The 16,171-nt window shown below is 41.4% G+C and overlaps 1 protein-coding gene across 1 annotated transcript in view; it reads left to right on the top strand.

The window, feature by feature from the left end:
• The window catches only part of Elmod1 (ELMO domain containing 1), a 66,637-nt gene extending 51,132 nt beyond the window's left edge, over positions 1 to 15,505 (top strand). Inside the window, exons 7-11 of the mRNA XM_057767909.1 lie at positions 482 to 615; positions 1,879 to 1,947; positions 4,878 to 4,928; positions 6,099 to 6,232; positions 14,102 to 15,505. Of these exons, the coding sequence (XP_057623892.1) occupies positions 482 to 615; positions 1,879 to 1,947; positions 4,878 to 4,928; positions 6,099 to 6,232; positions 14,102 to 14,274 (561 nt within the window). The 3' untranslated portion in view covers positions 14,275 to 15,505. The remainder of the gene's footprint in view (positions 1 to 481; positions 616 to 1,878; positions 1,948 to 4,877; positions 4,929 to 6,098; positions 6,233 to 14,101) is intronic.
• Positions 15,506 to 16,171: the final 666 nt, after the last annotated feature.

Here is a 16,171-nt window from a genome sequence, read left to right as displayed (position 1 = left end):
ATGCTCAGTTGTTGGTGGAATGCTAGAAAAAAGTTTTTGTGGAGTTGAACAGCAGGTGACGTTAACATTTTCCCTTCTCCTTTCCCTTTGTGGTCTTAAATAGTTTAGCGACCCTCCCAAAAGAACATTGTTGTAGGATATTGTTTATCTCTTTACCTCGTTGATTAGGAACAAAAATATAAAGGTTTAAAACACTAGAATACACATGCGTGCATTCTGTTGTCTTCAAAGCAACAGCCCCATAACAGCGCCTACAGTTCACTCTGGAGGAAAGAGTAAAGGTGTTTAACCCTCTACTCTTATTATGAAATAACATTTTTTGCTTTTTGGGGTCACCTTTAAAAACTGCTATTGTAATATCTGTGCCTATACTCAGCTTTGCAAAGCCCCTTGTGAGAATACAGCTCACAGCATCTGAACCAATAAGACAAGGCCCTTGCATGTGCACACTCAGGAGTGGCTCTGTTTTCTTCCACTGCAGCTATGGCAGTTCCTGAAGCCCAACACGCCCCTGGAATCTCGGATTTCTAAGCAGTGGTGTGAGATCGGTTTCCAAGGCGATGATCCGAAAACGGATTTTCGAGGAATGGGTCTCCTGGGACTTTATAATTTACAGTGAGTAGAATGAAGAAGAGTTGAGCATTAGAGCGATGCTGGTCTATTGAAATGCCAAGGCAGAACTATCACTTTCAAAAGCCATGTCCCAAAAGACACCAGAAGAATATTCAAATCATCTGAGGGGAAGCTCGGGTTCAGACAAACTTGCCAGCACCTTGTCCGTATTTCAACAGACTTCACAGAATTTTGAAAGCAGCTCTTAGATATGTATTTTTAATTTTTTATTATGAAATCTTCAAGAATATTCAAAAACTTTTATATTGATAAACTGAATTCAGAAATTTCAACATCATTTTTAGACAAAAATATTAATAAAAATCCTATACTGTTTGTCACTTCACCTCTCATATTTCAATATGTACCCCTAAAATATATCAATGCTGGGCCTTAAAATGGCTCAGCAGAGAAAATTGGTTGCTGCTAAAGGCCATGACCTGAGTTTGAGGCTGGAAACCTACATAACAAAAGCTAAGAACCGACTCCATTGTCTTCTGACCTGCACATGTGCACAGACACACACAACAAACAAATCTAAAATTTCTGCTTGGAATCTTCCTGTACCCCCCTTAGATTTGTGTAATAAAATATGGAGTCATACTTAGTAATTTGGGTTTATAATATAGCTTTATCACTGCCCTGTTAAATACTTTTTATGAAGTACTTTGGAGGTGGTGTGAGTTTTTGTGTTTATTCGGCAGAAATTTCACTGTATTAACATCCCTAAGTTCTGTGAGATGAATCTAAATCCAGTGTGGCTGCCTTCTAAGAAAGATGCATTTGATCTGGGCGCTGGGGCTCACGCCTGTAATCCTAACTCCTAGGAGACAGAAGCTAGGGGATCAGGACGCATCCTTGGCCGTGTAATGGGGTCAGTGCTAACCTGAGCTGCAAGACGGACTTACTGTCTTAGAAAAAAAACACAGGAAGAAAGGATGGATACAAGGACAAAGGAAAGGGGAGGGGTGGGAGGGGAAGGAAGGACCTAGAGTTCTCTCTCCCTTTCACCATGTTGCTTCTCTCAGGCTTCTGCCCCTGGGGTCTTCCCATCACAGAACCACCCACACCTTATCTAGAATGCTGGATTGTAGGCTTGGCTCTCTGGGTAGTAACGAAATTTGTAATTAAGTTTTCAGGTCTGTTGGCTCTGGAAGAGCGGTGACCTCATGCCAGTGTCTATCTCTGGGTGCCAAGAGGCATCCCACCAGGTGAGGGCGGCTGTCTCACGGACAGTGCAATCATGGTGTCTCCCTCTGCCTGCAGGTATTTCGCAGAACGGGATGCCACAGTGGCTCAGCAGGTCCTCTCCGACTCTCTTCATCCAAAATGCAGGTAATTGTTCCAAATAAAAGATGGTTTAGGTTTTGGGTTTTTTCGGGCGTGGGGGGGGGTCAGTAAATAGTGTTTTCCACATGGATCTATAGAGAAGTGTTATCAGGAGAGCCAGCTCACTGGGAGCCAGGTGTAAGTGCTCTCGCTAGCCCTTTTGACAGGTACTAAACAGGAAGGCTAGCGCTTCAGATACTCACCTCAGGACTTAGAAGGTAGAGATGTGTGTCAAGAGTGCCTAGGAAAATTGAAAGGTGAGTGTGGACGGACAGACATGGAGGAAAGAATTCAGAGACAAGGGAGCAAGGTCTGGTCATAAGGAAGAATGGAAGTTAAGGCCCCACGGAGAAAACTGGACTTTCTGAGGCTCTTTTGTTTTAAAGTTCAGGGCTATGCTTGCATTTCCATTTACTTGATTTCTTTTCTTTGACTGAACACGTGAAGGGATATCACTAAAGAGGAAATAAGGTATTTTTCTTTGCTTTTGTGGTTTGTTGTTTTTATTCTGTTTTAGAATCAATAGGATAAGAATTTCTAAAATAAATAGATGTGTGAAAACCACTTTTAAAGGCAAACATTCACCAACTTTTAACCTGATATGATTGATCACTTGTCGGCTGCATTTTTATTAGCTAAAATACAGATTGATCTAATCTAATGAAAGCTAGGATTATACCCAGTTTGAGGGGCATATAATCCCTTCCTCTGAAGAGGTGGCCATCTTGCAAACATGACCTAATCTCCTCAACAGACATTTTATTTTAGAATTTTCTTGCATAGTGAAAATTTGTTCTTCGATTAGTAATTATGTTTGAGACACGGTCTCACTATGTAGTCATAGGTGACTATCTTTACGTAGCTGTGGATAGCCTGGAGCTCACTACGTAGACCAGAAACCCACCTGCCTTTACTTCCCTAGAGCTGGGATTAAAAGCCTATCTCACCACTTCTGGCTTTGATGGGTGTGTTTCCAATTTAATAATTCTAAATAGTAGTTAATGTATGAGTCAGTGGCTCTCCTGAGAGTTCCTTCTATTTTACTGTCTTGGTCCCATTAGATTATTTTTTTGTCCTCCACCTCATAGCACTTAGTTATTACTGGCTAAATAAACCGAAAGTTATACTATAGCAGTCTTAAAATTCAGGAATTGATTGACTTAGGTTTATTTCCCTGATGTTACTATTATCTTCCTCCTAACCCCAATTGACTAAGGTTCATTAAATTATATTACTTTCTCAAACTTATTTTTATAGTCTTTTATGAGATTAAAAATTCAGTTTCTTTACTTTCATTTATTTCAAGAAAAACATTAAAATCACCTAGATGTTTCTTGACAGAATGCATAATCAACCTCAAGTTATTTTGGCTTTTAAACTATATCTTCTGGATTGCATAGTCCTGCATTGTGGAGCCTATGAACTCCTTCTAACTAAAGCTGGCCGAGAGTCTGTGTGTGTTTCCAAGTGGTGTTTCTCAGATCAGAACCAGGAGTCATGGATACTCTTTGGTCCTGGGGTAGTAACAATAAGCTTAAAATATTTTGGGGGTAACTGTGGAAGGGAGATGAATTTTGATAGTGAGCCATTCTCAAGCAAGGGGAGGGTAGACAGAGGCTCCATGGTCGTGGCTCCTTCAGCGGAGATTAGAGAGGGCTTAAGGCACTGTGGACCACTCTTCAGGAGGCTGACCTCTGTGTGTGCTGTGAAGGAACCTAGTTTATCCCTCAAGCTGCAACCCAGTCAAAGAGAAAGACGTTTTTGTATTCGTTGCTTCCAATTGATAGTGGAGGTCACCAAGTCGGTATCAAAATGTCTTGAGAGTGCTGATTTATTTCTTATATAATTGTCTGAAATTTTGACCAATTATGGTATTAGCATAGCTTCTGTCAAATTCTGCGCATTCCAGGTATTCTGCAGTGAGACATGGATGTATGTACTAAGGACATATTCCCAGCTGTCCTTCAGCAACCATGATACATTGCTGCCTTTGGGACTGATCATAGGGTCCTCAGTAACTTGAGGGATAAAGGTAGATGTGATCTTACGAGGAGAATTCTGCCTGCTGATTTTTGTTTACTTGGGGACTATCTTATTAGTTATCAAATGAATGGAAGCTACTTGGCCTTTTGTTATATTTCAAATACAAAGATTTCATTTAACAAATACAGACACAAAATTTCATTTAATAAATATGGACCTACTGTGGACTTTCAAAGCTTTGTTGGAAAGAAAACGAACACTTAAAACATGTTTTAATTTCACATGCAACTCAACTCATTTTGAAGATGAATCTGGGCAAAACTCTCCTGGATGCCACCTTAGTTTACTCTGTTGGTTAGGAATCACATTCTAAAAATAGGAGAGATGTTTTAGCATGAATTCCAGCAGTTATTCATTCATTTATCATTCATAGAGTAGGAAGCTCACGTGTGTAAATATCCATCGTGTACTATGTTTCTGTGATTGTGTGCTGTGGTAGTACATGAATGTTTGCAGTGTGTCATTTGCCATCTGTTCTAGAAAATTCTCCTTTTTCCCCGCTTAGATGGATTTAAAAATTGTATGTAGCGCCAATGCTAAAGTTTGTTTTTGAGACAAGGTCCTACTGTATAGCCCAGGCTAGCCTAGAACTCAAAATCTCCCTGCACTGGCTTATGTTAAAACTGTTACCTTATATTTATGTACAGAAACACTAATCAGCTTGAACATATTAACTCTAAAATCAACAATGCAAGTTGGGATTGTTGGGATTCAAGCAGTGTGCCCTCATGTCATGCTTGTACTGTTGCCTATAGCAGTGATATATTCAGGCTGATTAGTGCGATAATAGAGGTACATGTAATGTGTAGTTAATGGTTTAGTATAAGCATTCAAAGAGAGCAAGAATAAATTAAATAATAAATGTTCATTTATTTATTTATTCATTCTTTCAGCAAATTCAGCAAAGCAGAATGGGAAAAGAAGAGGATGGATAAAGCCATTGGGTAAGTGTGGGACCATACGTGAATACTGTCAGCTCCTGGCCCAGGGACAGCAAAACTAGGTTTGTTTCCCAGCACCCTCATGAAAACTCACAACCATCTGTAACTCCAGTTCCAGAAGATCCAACGCCCCTTTCTTGCCTCCATGTGTACCAGGCCCTCACATTGTACACAGATAGGCATGCTGAAAAAAATCAATACTCATAATGGAATAAAATTTAAAAAATGTTTTAAATTTTAACATTAAATATCTGCCAACCTAGCTTAGCAGGTAAAAGAACTTGCCACCGAACCTGATGACCTGAATTTGATCCCCAGAACCTATATGTAGCAGGAAAGAATACTCCTGTCTCTCGGCTCCCACGCACACATGCCATGGCACGTGAGGTCACATGCACACACACAAATAAGTAAACAAACAAATTGATAAATGTTCTTATTGGCCTATTCCATTCAGAAATATTTCTATGCTGGATATACAAGAACAGAGAGAATTTAAGAATTCTGTTCCCTTTTCTGTAGAAGAGGGACATAAAATATACCTTATGGTATAAAACATAATAATATCTTAAAGCTTTCTCACATAAAATTTAAATTTAGAAAAGCCCAGGAAAGCGGAGCAGAGCTCAGCCACCAGCCCATCCTGTCACTTCTGCGCACCCATAGAAAGGACTCGCCGCTTCTCATTCTAGAGGTTCTCCTGCACCCACACTAAATCTCGGCTCGCTCCACACAGGTGTCTTGCTTTAAAGTCTCTAAGAATGCAGTTTTAGTTAGCTGTAAAATTACCATAATTTGGTTAACACAGAAATTGCCATAATTAATTTCTCTACAAATCTTTTTAGCATATTTGGTGGTGTCTATGTCTTGCCATGACAAATAATGCTGTAATAAATAGTCTTATGTATAAACTTTTGTCCACTGCAGATGATCACCTACCGTATGTTTGGGAGTAGAATCACCAAGCCAAAGCATGTGAAGTCTCAGTTCTCTTAGCACATGCTACTGAGCCCTTGTGGTAGAATTAGAGGGCAAGGCTTTGATATGGTAGAGATGGACAGCTGGTTTGCCACTCTGGTGGTCTAAGAGGAATTTGGAACTCGGGTTGTCGGTTTTTGAAGTGCTTATATCCCCATGTGCAACACTTTTGGTTTTTGTGGGTCATACCTGCAGGTACTCCTTTGCAATTGTGGGCATCAATATCACCGATCTGGCATATAATCTGCTTGTGAGTGGTGCTCTGAAAACCCACTTCTACAACATCGCCCCTGAAGCGCCGACGCTGTCTCACTTCCAACAAACGTTCTGTAAGTGTCCTGTTATTCAATTGTCAGCATGGATTTCTATAGAGCAGACAAGGGTCAAAGCTGAGAAATCATTGTGATGGAGCTACGTTAGGCCCTGGAGGAAGTTTAACTTTGTTGTCTGTTTATTTTCTCCTTTAAACACCTACGTTTATATTTCTGGGTATCATGGATTTTTCTTTTTCTCGGCTCTTATGTGATATGCATGTGTCAACTTCAGGCCTGACTTTCTGTCTGTCTCCCTCTGATCTAGCACAGCTTAACACTGAAGAAAGCAACTCTAAAGGCAACTTGAGTTGACTGCCAGGTCCTATGTCTTGACAGAAATGAGATTCACAAGAAGATTAGACAGTAAGGTTGAAAGACTTGCCTAGAATGTAGATCAAAAAGGTACTGGTAAAAAGTAAAGATAGAGGAGCTGGAGAGGTGGCTCAGTGGTCAAGAGCATTGCCTGCTCTTCCAAAGATCCTGAGTTCAATTCCCAGCAACCACATGGTGGCTCACAACCATTTGTAATGAGGTCTGGTGCCCTCTTCTGGCCTGCAGGCATACACACAGATAGAATACTGTATACATAATAAATAAATAAATCTTAAAAAAAGAAAAAAAAAGTAAAGATAGAGGTTGAAACGTAAACGGGCCTTGTGCGACATATCTTACCTGGAGAATGAGGGTGTCACAAAAAGGAGAAACTCAGGGAAAGGAAACAAATCTCCAAATCAAGGAAAAAAAAAAAAAAAACAGACCAGCAAGGTGGCTCTGTGGGTGAAGGTACTTGCTGCCAAGCCTGAATTTGATCCCAAGGTCTGTACAATGGAAGGCAAGGACCAGCTCCTGCAAGCTCTCCACACACAGTCTCTAAATAAATAAATAAATATTGTGATAAAACTTTAGGCCTGAAGGACAGATTTTCATATTTTAAGTTCTAAGCACCCATATAACAGATTAAGATCTACCAAGCCAAGGTCTATGTCCCTGTGAGATACTTGACACTGGGGAGAGATGATGCTGAAATCTACCAAGCCAAGGTCTATGTCCCTGTGAGATACTTGACACTGGGGAGATGATGCTGAAAAATTCTAAAACTGTCACACAAAGACCACACTGGGCTTCCCGGAAGCAGCCTTTTATTCTCAAGCACAATGGAATGATGACTACAAAAACTTAAGGTGGCACAAAGGGAATATGATTTACAATTTTAAATTATATTCCCAAGCTAACCTATCAACTGAGCATTGAGTATCAAAATAAGATAGCCTTTTTTTTATAAACATAAAGTCTTAAATATTTACTTCCCCATAACTTAACAAGGAAACTTCTGAAAAAATGCATTGTTTCTACAAAATAAGAGAGTAATCCCAGAAAGAATAAATGAATCCAGACAACAGGAAATCTTTCCAGGAGGAAAGCAAAGGGAATTCATAGGTGAAGGAAGGGGGCCCTCCCAAGACGGGTCCATGTAATAGACCGAGAACAGATCTAGATTTGACCGAGTTCTGGAATGGAACTGAGCAAACATTTACCATGTTCAAACACATCTAGAATGCATTTGGCATCCTTATGGAAAGTGGTTTGTGGTTAAATTCAGTGGAAAACTAAGTAAATGAACAAAGAAAGCAGTTAGACCTGGGTTAAAACCAATAAGGGGCTGAGTATGACTGGGCGGGTGAACCGGGGCTAGAACCACATCTTCTGTAAACAGAGGGTTAAAAACAGCCCAGAAATGGAGTGCAGTGTGGCTGTGGTGCTGGAGAGTTTGGCAGTCAGAAGACTCACCTGGAGTGATGCAGAGCAAGGACTAGGGTCGACGGGGCTACCTCTTCATGGTGCTTGGTTTTCCCATCAAAACATAGTAAGCTATCTGATGCCGAATGATGCAAGTATAATTGGCAAAAAAAAAAAAAAATCAAGAGGGTGTTCTTTTAAAGAAGTACTTACTTTATAACTTGTTAGTAGAAAATCTAAGCTCCTCACATGGCGTTTTCTAGCTCCCATTTTGACCAGTTGGTGGTTATATCCACTCCTGTAACAGTTCTGTCCCCAACAAATATGACTGGGTTCTGACCGCAGGTCGGTGTCTGTTCCGAGGAAGACTGGCATCAAAACAACTAAGTACAATATGCTTAGAAGTAAAGATACTGTTTCAAAATGCTGCCGAGGCACATGACTGTCATCACCCACTGAGTCTGCAGCAGAGAGAGCTCCCTAAAGCAAATGCCATTTTCAGTGCGAACCAAAGGCTGGGTGGCAGAAAGTAAAGCAATGGGCACTGAATGGTACAGCCAGAGAAGTGGTGAGGACACAGGCCATAAGACAGGCGTGTACAGCAGATTCAAACAATATAGTGGAGAGGGTATGATTAGCTATGACACTGAGCGGGTATAGTTAGATATAATACAGGAAATTTAAGAGCAGAATTTGTAATGAACCTTGAGGAGCTCTAAGCCAAGTTGGAGAGCACACGCAGAACTAATAACAAACAAAATATCTTGCACCATGATTTTGTTAGCCTTTCATAAGTTGCCTTTTTCTATAGTTTCCATCTTTCTTGGGAAAATCAGGGAAGCTCTTGTAAGAGAAAATAGGATGAGTTTAACTTGAAGCAAACTGAAGGTAAATTCCTTTGGGGAAATCTATTCGGAGCTACAAAATGGACATTCCTATGAGAAGTCCTAGAAACCTGGTGAGGTGGAAGGGTTCTGCCTACAGACTTTGAATTCATCTGCATGGAGTTAAAAATCAGAACCACACAGTAAATGACATCTCCCAGGAAAGAATCAGAGTTAAAACCAAGAAGAATTGACATTTAAGGGTAGGAGAAGATGTCTTGTTCATTGCTGTATGCTCAGCCTACCGGAGTGTTTAGTAACTCTATATTGACTGGTGGATGGAAGAACTGACAGAAAACATACTATAATATCGTCTGAGAAAAAGAGGGTGTAGCTGACCTGGAAATGCTTTAGCCTTACCCAGCTGATAGGTTTTTCAGAACAGTCCTAGCCCAGATAAGTTAGCATGAAGTAGTATTTCTCATTTCCCAGGACACTCTTCGGGTTTTAGAAAGGGCAGCAATCACCAACAGATTAGATTATGGTCAGAGAGACCGGATGTCTTCAGAAGAGGCCAACCATGCCCTGGATTCATTGTCCCTCCACCGGGCATGGTCACTTCTGCAACCTCCTCTGTAATACTCTTGCAATTATCTGCGTCCTTGCTCATGCCTCTGCTCTCTGCTAACCGGAAGCAGTGAAGCAAAACCAAGGCACATTTGAGCAGCAATAAATATGCGTCAGGCTTCAAATGGCAAGCCAAATTAGTATTCAAAGCGAGAGTTTCATCCAGAGGAAAGGAAATAAGAATGTAATGGCTTTATTGTCCTGACTTCACAGTCTTAGTCAGTGAACTGCTCTGCCAAGGCATTGTGTTGCAAAAAACGCCATCCTATCAAAAGCTCAACTGAACACACAACCCGACAGTAACGGGGTAAGATTAGGTATAGCAAGCTGAGGGAAGGACAAGCACAGAAGAGGGGGCGAATTATCTGTTCCTTGACCTTCAGTGGAGAGAACTGTTAACAAAGGAATAACTCCTCCCACCTACCCACTCCCCCCCCCCCACACACACACAGGAGGCAGCCTGTAGAGACAATGGGAGGATGGCCTGGTTCAGCCTTGGCTTCCAGCTGTTAACTGTGTGAGCTTGCACCTTTCACTCTTCCTGGCTGAACCCGAGTGTTCATCTCCATAAGGTGGAGATATAAAATCTGCTTGGCCAACCCGCAGCGCTGGGGAATGAATGAAATTGGAGACTAGAAGCAATAGATTGACTCTGCTTTCTTCCTCCTCTTTCCCCACTACTGTTAGCTTTCTCAGCTAACAAATCATTGTCAGAAATTGAATACCTATCTCTCTCTCCCTCCAAGAGACAGAGAATTAGGAAACATGAGATCCCTGCCTTTCTCTCTATCCTCAGTGCCCAACAATGTATCTGTTACAAACATAATTGGCAGATGGGGTGACCAGACAATGGGCCAAATGAATATTTGAATGTTGTGTAATAAATGAGTGGAGTTTTATGATGTGTAGTTTGGAAGCCAGGTCACCATTTCTGTATTCTTATTGCAATCATGTTATATGGTCTCTACTCATTTTCCTGATAGGATAGGGAGAGTCCTAGGGAATCTGCCTATAGGATTTGCAATTTACCTTTGTAGTTATCAAAGAAGTATATCATGACATTGGTATCAGATTAGGAAGCACCATCACCCTCCAAAACGGTCATTTGTAATTGTGTGTACAATAGAAAAATGAGGGAAACAGTTGTGTCTGCGTGCTCCTGGAACTCCGTGATGTACCACATCCTCTTAAGAGTGTGGAGTCAGGGTGTCTGCACACTGTAGAAAAGTGGGCATCTTTACGTGCACTACAAAAAAAAAAAAAAAAAAGTCATTCACTAAAAGGAGATCGAGATGCTACATATTCTGATTTGATAGTCCATATCATACCCATGCAACAGTTTATCCCATTGTACCATATAAATACAGTCAAAAATACAATTGAAAAAAATGGTTCCCACAGTAGCTGCTTTCTCGGTGTCAGCGGAAGTGTGCTAGTGAGACTAATGCGATGGATGCACCATGGATGATTTTAATTTATACTGTGAGAAATCTGACTCTCCTAGCAAAGCAACACAAGCTTGTTTATTTGAGCTCAAAGACCAGTTGGAAAAAAAGTGTTTGTGTTTTATATATTAAGAAAAGAAGAAATTATGAAATCTCATTCATTTCTTTTATTTTTTTTTTTTTTTTTTTTTTTTTTTTTTTTTATTAATTTAATTATTAAAGATTTCTGCCTCTTCCCCGCCACCACCTCCCGTTCCCTCCCCCTCCCCCAATCAAGTCTTCCTTCCTCCTCAGCCCAAAGAGCAAGCAGGTTTCTCTGCCCTGTGGGAGGTCCAAGGACCACCCACCTCCATCCAGGTCTATTAAGGTGAGCATCCAAACCACCTGGGCTCCCACAAAGCCATTACATGCAATAGGATCAAGAACCCATTGCCATTGTTCTTCAGTTCTCAGTAGTCCTCATTGTCGAGTGAGGTAAGCCAGACCCAAAAAGAGGAACATGGGATGTACTCACTCATATTTGGTTTCTAGCCATAAATAAAGGACATTGAGACTATAATTCGTGACTCTAGAGAAGCTAAATAAGAAAGTGAACCCAAAGAAAAACATATAAGCATCCCCCTGAATATTAACCTTCATCAGGCGATGAAAGAAGACAGAGACAGAGACCAACATTGGAGCACTGGACTGAAGTCTCACGATCCAAAGGAGGAGCAGAAGGAGACTGAGCACGAGCAAGGAACTCAGGACGGCGAGGGGTGCACCCACACACTGAGGCAATGGGGATGATCTATCGGGAACTCACCAAGGCCAGCTGGCCGGGGACTGAAAAAGCATGGGACAAAACCGGTCTCGCTGAACATTCATTTCTTTTATAACCGTATCAATTGAAACATTCCTAGAAGGAGACCTGGGGGTGGGGGTGAAAAGATAGAGTCTTCTAGGTCTTAGGTTTTAAACTGCAGTGACAGAGATTCGTCTGGTTGAATCTGGGTGGATCTGTGTATTTAACAAATTACCCCAGGCTATTCCTGAGATATTTTAGGAGCTTTCCTGTCACTGAAATGGACAGAGGGTTGAGTTCCTGGGGGTGAGTAGGAGCCAGGGGTCAGGAGAAGCAGTGCTGTCATCACACATTGAAATGACTGGGACAAAGGGCTGCCACCACTCACTGCACGTGAGCCATGATGGGGAGGCCAGATGCGTGCCCTGCAGAGGAGACGAGTGCTGGGCACAACGCACACTACAAGCGTCAGAGGATTAGATTTGGTCCATGAAGTACAAGCCAGCAACTTTCTACACAGGGATCTTCTAAGACTCTTGGACTGAAGCAGGAGGATTACAAATTGAAGACTAGCCAGGACGCCATACCAAGGCCTTAAAAAAAAAAATCCCCTCATCTATGTAGCTGTCAATGTTGTTCCTAGAGATACCAAAGCCTGGAATTCTTTCCCCTGCTCATCCCTCCTGGGTTCCCTTTATATAGAAAAATAAAAGAGCTGAGAGCCCAACCAAGGTCTTCTCCAGCTTTCTATCTGTATTTTCTGGCACCTTCTCAAGTTAGAACAAAGAAGAACTTATATAACATTCACCTTTTCTTTTTCTAAACTGGGATTATTTTCTTTTTTCTGATTTATAGAGAAGTCTGCCATTGCATTGGGATTTACTACATACAAACAAGTATATAATAATGCCTTTTAATTAGATGTGTGTTGAAACAAGCAATGGAATGGAAGGAAGGATAAAAATGGGGAAGAGAAAAACAATAAACAGATTCTTGCTTCAAATGCTTAGCATTTATTACAAAAAAATTCGACTCCAGAGTGTTCATAGATAACAACTTTGAAACACAAAAACATTTGAATATGGAATTGGGCTTTGGAAGGAAGTGTTATTAGCGATTTCATGAAGCTCGATCACGAGTCTGTGTAGCTTAGATTTGATTTATAGTTCTTACTGTCTCATAATAGGCGGTTAAATGCCTTTGTTTGATGTGTCAGGGTAATTTAAAATTTTAGTTAAATTGAGTATCAAGAGGACAAAAGGCAGACTGGAGTAATTTTGAAAGACTGAATCACTGTGTAATTTAGTTGGGAGGGAAGGATGAAGGGGTCACTGTCAGCTTTTTAAAATAAGTTATTTTATAAAGTGAGATTCAAATTTAAAAAAAAAAAGAATAAGTTCTGGGGACAGGGTGGCTCACTGTGTAAGGCACTTGCCTTGCAAACACAAGGACCAGAGCACAGATCCCCAGAACCCACACAAAGACCAAGTAGACGTGATGGCCCATCTGCAGTTCCCGTGCTCAGGAGGCAGAGGACAGATCCCCAGAACAAGCTAGCTAGATAGACTAACTGAAGTGGCAAGCCCTGGGTTCACGCTGGAGACTCCACCTCAATATATAGGCTGGAGAGTGGACACCTAACACCCAGTATTCTCCCCGGTCCCTACAATGTGTGCACATGCATGCACACATACCCACATTCCTGCAACAAACATACACAAATAAATGTAGTTTTAAGTATTTAAAATACTTTTTGAAATACTTGAAAATAAACCCGTGGTGGCCCATATTTTTAATCCCAACATTGAGGAGGCAAAGGCATGTGGATTTCTGTGAACTGAGGCCAGCCTGGTCTACACAAGTTCCAGGTCAGCCAGAGCTACAAAGACCTTGCTTCATAAAGGAAGGAAGGGAGGGAGGAAGGTAGCAAGGGTGGGAGAGAGGAGGGAAGGAGGGAGGGAGGAAAGAAACCAGACATCATAGTTGAGCTGGAGAGATTGCTCAGTGGTTAAGAGCTCTGACTGTTTGCTCTTCCAGAGGATCCAGATTCAATTCCCAGAACCCACATAGCAGCTTACAACTGTAACTCCAGTACCAGGGAATCCAGTGCCCTCTTCTGACCTCCAAGGGACACCGCACAGTGTGGTGCACAGACGTACATCACAGGCAAACACTCATAAACATAAAAGAAGAGTTTAATTAAGAAAAGAGAATATTTCCCAATGTGATTCATATTCAAGAAGTGAGAGAATTGGTTTGCCCTCCTACTTTGTGGAACTGAAAAATGTCTCTAATGTTAACAGCAAAGGGAGAAAACAAAATAGGCAACTTGATAGCTTCTACTCCACTGGTCATAATAAACCTTGGTGTTTCATGTGAACTCGGCTGAGACTGTTGCCTTGGTCTAGCTCATGTGCAGTGGTTTGGAGTGTGGCTAAGGACTATCTCACTGTCTTGTCCCTAACAGGCTATTTGATGCACGAGTTTCACAAGTTTTGGATCGAGGAGGACCCCATGGACATAATGGAATTTAACCGTGTGCGGGAGAAATTCCGCAAGAGGATCATAAAACAGCTGCAGAATCCAGACATGGCGCTGTGCCCGCATTTTGCTGCATCTGAGGGTTTAATCAACATGTAGTGCCCGCGCCGGTTTCAATGGGTCCCCCAGAACACTGCCTCATTGTTGTCTTAGGTCTCTGCTTAGGTGACAGCTCACACACTGAACGCACATAGTGACTATACATATATAAATATATGCATGCCTTTTGGTACAGTATTTTCATCTCTTGGTCATAATTCCAAGATCCCCCAAATACCACTCTTTCTGGGGTATCTACCCTCCAGGGACTGCTCATATTGTGGCATCCTGCAGTGTGAGCATCTGTCCTTGATGCCCAGGTATGGAGAAAGTTTTCTATTTTTTTAGATTTGTTCCTCCCCTCATCGTTCAATATTAAAAATGTGTGATAATTCTCTAGCTGTAATTTGTATGTAAGAGATTTAACTGGATCACATTCTGTGTTCATATTTATTAAAAATGCTTCATGAGGACTGCTGCTAGCTTCTCAAACTGGGTTCACGCTTGGACCCCATTCTGGTAAAGTATAAGACTTTCAAATAATACAGACAGACACATGATAAGCCAAACTCTTCCTGCACATATAGCTGCACTTCACCAAACTGTAATGAGGCTATAAAGAATTAGCTTAACTAGGAGTCAGCCTTGTGTGAAATCCGGCAGACCTGTAGCCTAACTTAACCACAGTTGCAACTCTGCTGTAGCCATCAGGATAGAAACTTATTTTATTCCCATCACCTCACGGCTTGGGTGTGTAAATATGTATATGCTGTGTGGAGCCCCAGAAAAGAAGCCATATCTTCCCAAGGCTGCAAAGGGTTTCTCACTGCCTGCCTCTTGCTGAACCCAGAGTTTGTCCTTAGCGCTACCCCGATGCGAGCATCTTTGCTTAGGGGATTGAGGTCTGACTGGTTTGTTTTCTAGGTTGAGGGGCAATATTTTAACTTTTTTCAGGAAAACGTGTTACAACAAAGGAACCTGAGCAGTGATATCATGCACTATTTCTTGAAATTAGCATCCTTATAACAGTGGAAGAAGTTGCTTGGGAGAAGAAAAATGAAATCATCCTCAAACTGCTAAGAATCATCTTCTTCAAAATGTGATTTAGTTTGGAATTATGATTGGAGTCTGTTGAATAGTATTTACCATGGTATTTCATACCCATGGTATTTTATACTTTGGGACTATCGATTTTAGTATTACTAGATGTTTGTGTAATCACTTGCTTATTTAAATGAATTTTGAGTACTGCCTACTGTCAGTATATGAATAAATTACATATCATTCTACAGTAACAGAGAGTGGGTTTCATTTGGGTGCCTTTGTACTCTGTAGGTCTTCAGATATGCAAACACATGAGTGGGTGGAATGTCAAAGACAATCAACTGGTTATAAATTACTGTCTTCAGAGCAGCCAGGTGTAATGGCTGAGAGATTTCCTTCATCTTGAGGTCTGGAAATGCTTTAATGAATAAGACTTCTTTTTAATTTTTTTTTTTTAAAGAATCTCACTATGTAACCCTGCCTGACCTGAAACTCACTGTGTAGACTACTCTGGCCTGGAATTCAGATATTCACCTGCGTCCATCACCAGTTAAATTAGGATTAAAGGCATACATCGCCATGCCTTAATCCTCTTACCTTTCCTTCATGACATTCTATGAAATCTGCCTTGATTACTGCAGGACGTCTGATTTTTAAAAAAACCCCGCTGCCTGTTGCTGCTTGGTAGGATTTCTCTACTCTCGGGTTATCATCCTTTCTTTCTCAGGCCTGGGGTCAGGTGGTAGCCCTTCCACTGCCTCTCCTTCAACCTGTGCCCTCTCTTGACAGCGAGAAGAGGAGCGTCAGTGGGTGCTTAGCGCACACCAAGAATAAAATCTCCAGAAGTGAAAGCTACCAGCCAAGTGGACGGTCTGCCTTGAGCGTACAGTGCTTGCACCTGCCGGTGCAGGCA

The sequence above is a fragment of the Chionomys nivalis genome, chromosome 4, assembly GCF_950005125.1.
Source record: "Chionomys nivalis chromosome 4, mChiNiv1.1, whole genome shotgun sequence".
Classification (NCBI taxonomy): domain Eukaryota; kingdom Metazoa; phylum Chordata; class Mammalia; order Rodentia; family Cricetidae; genus Chionomys; species Chionomys nivalis.
This window is presented reverse-complemented; position numbering and strand designations above follow the sequence as displayed.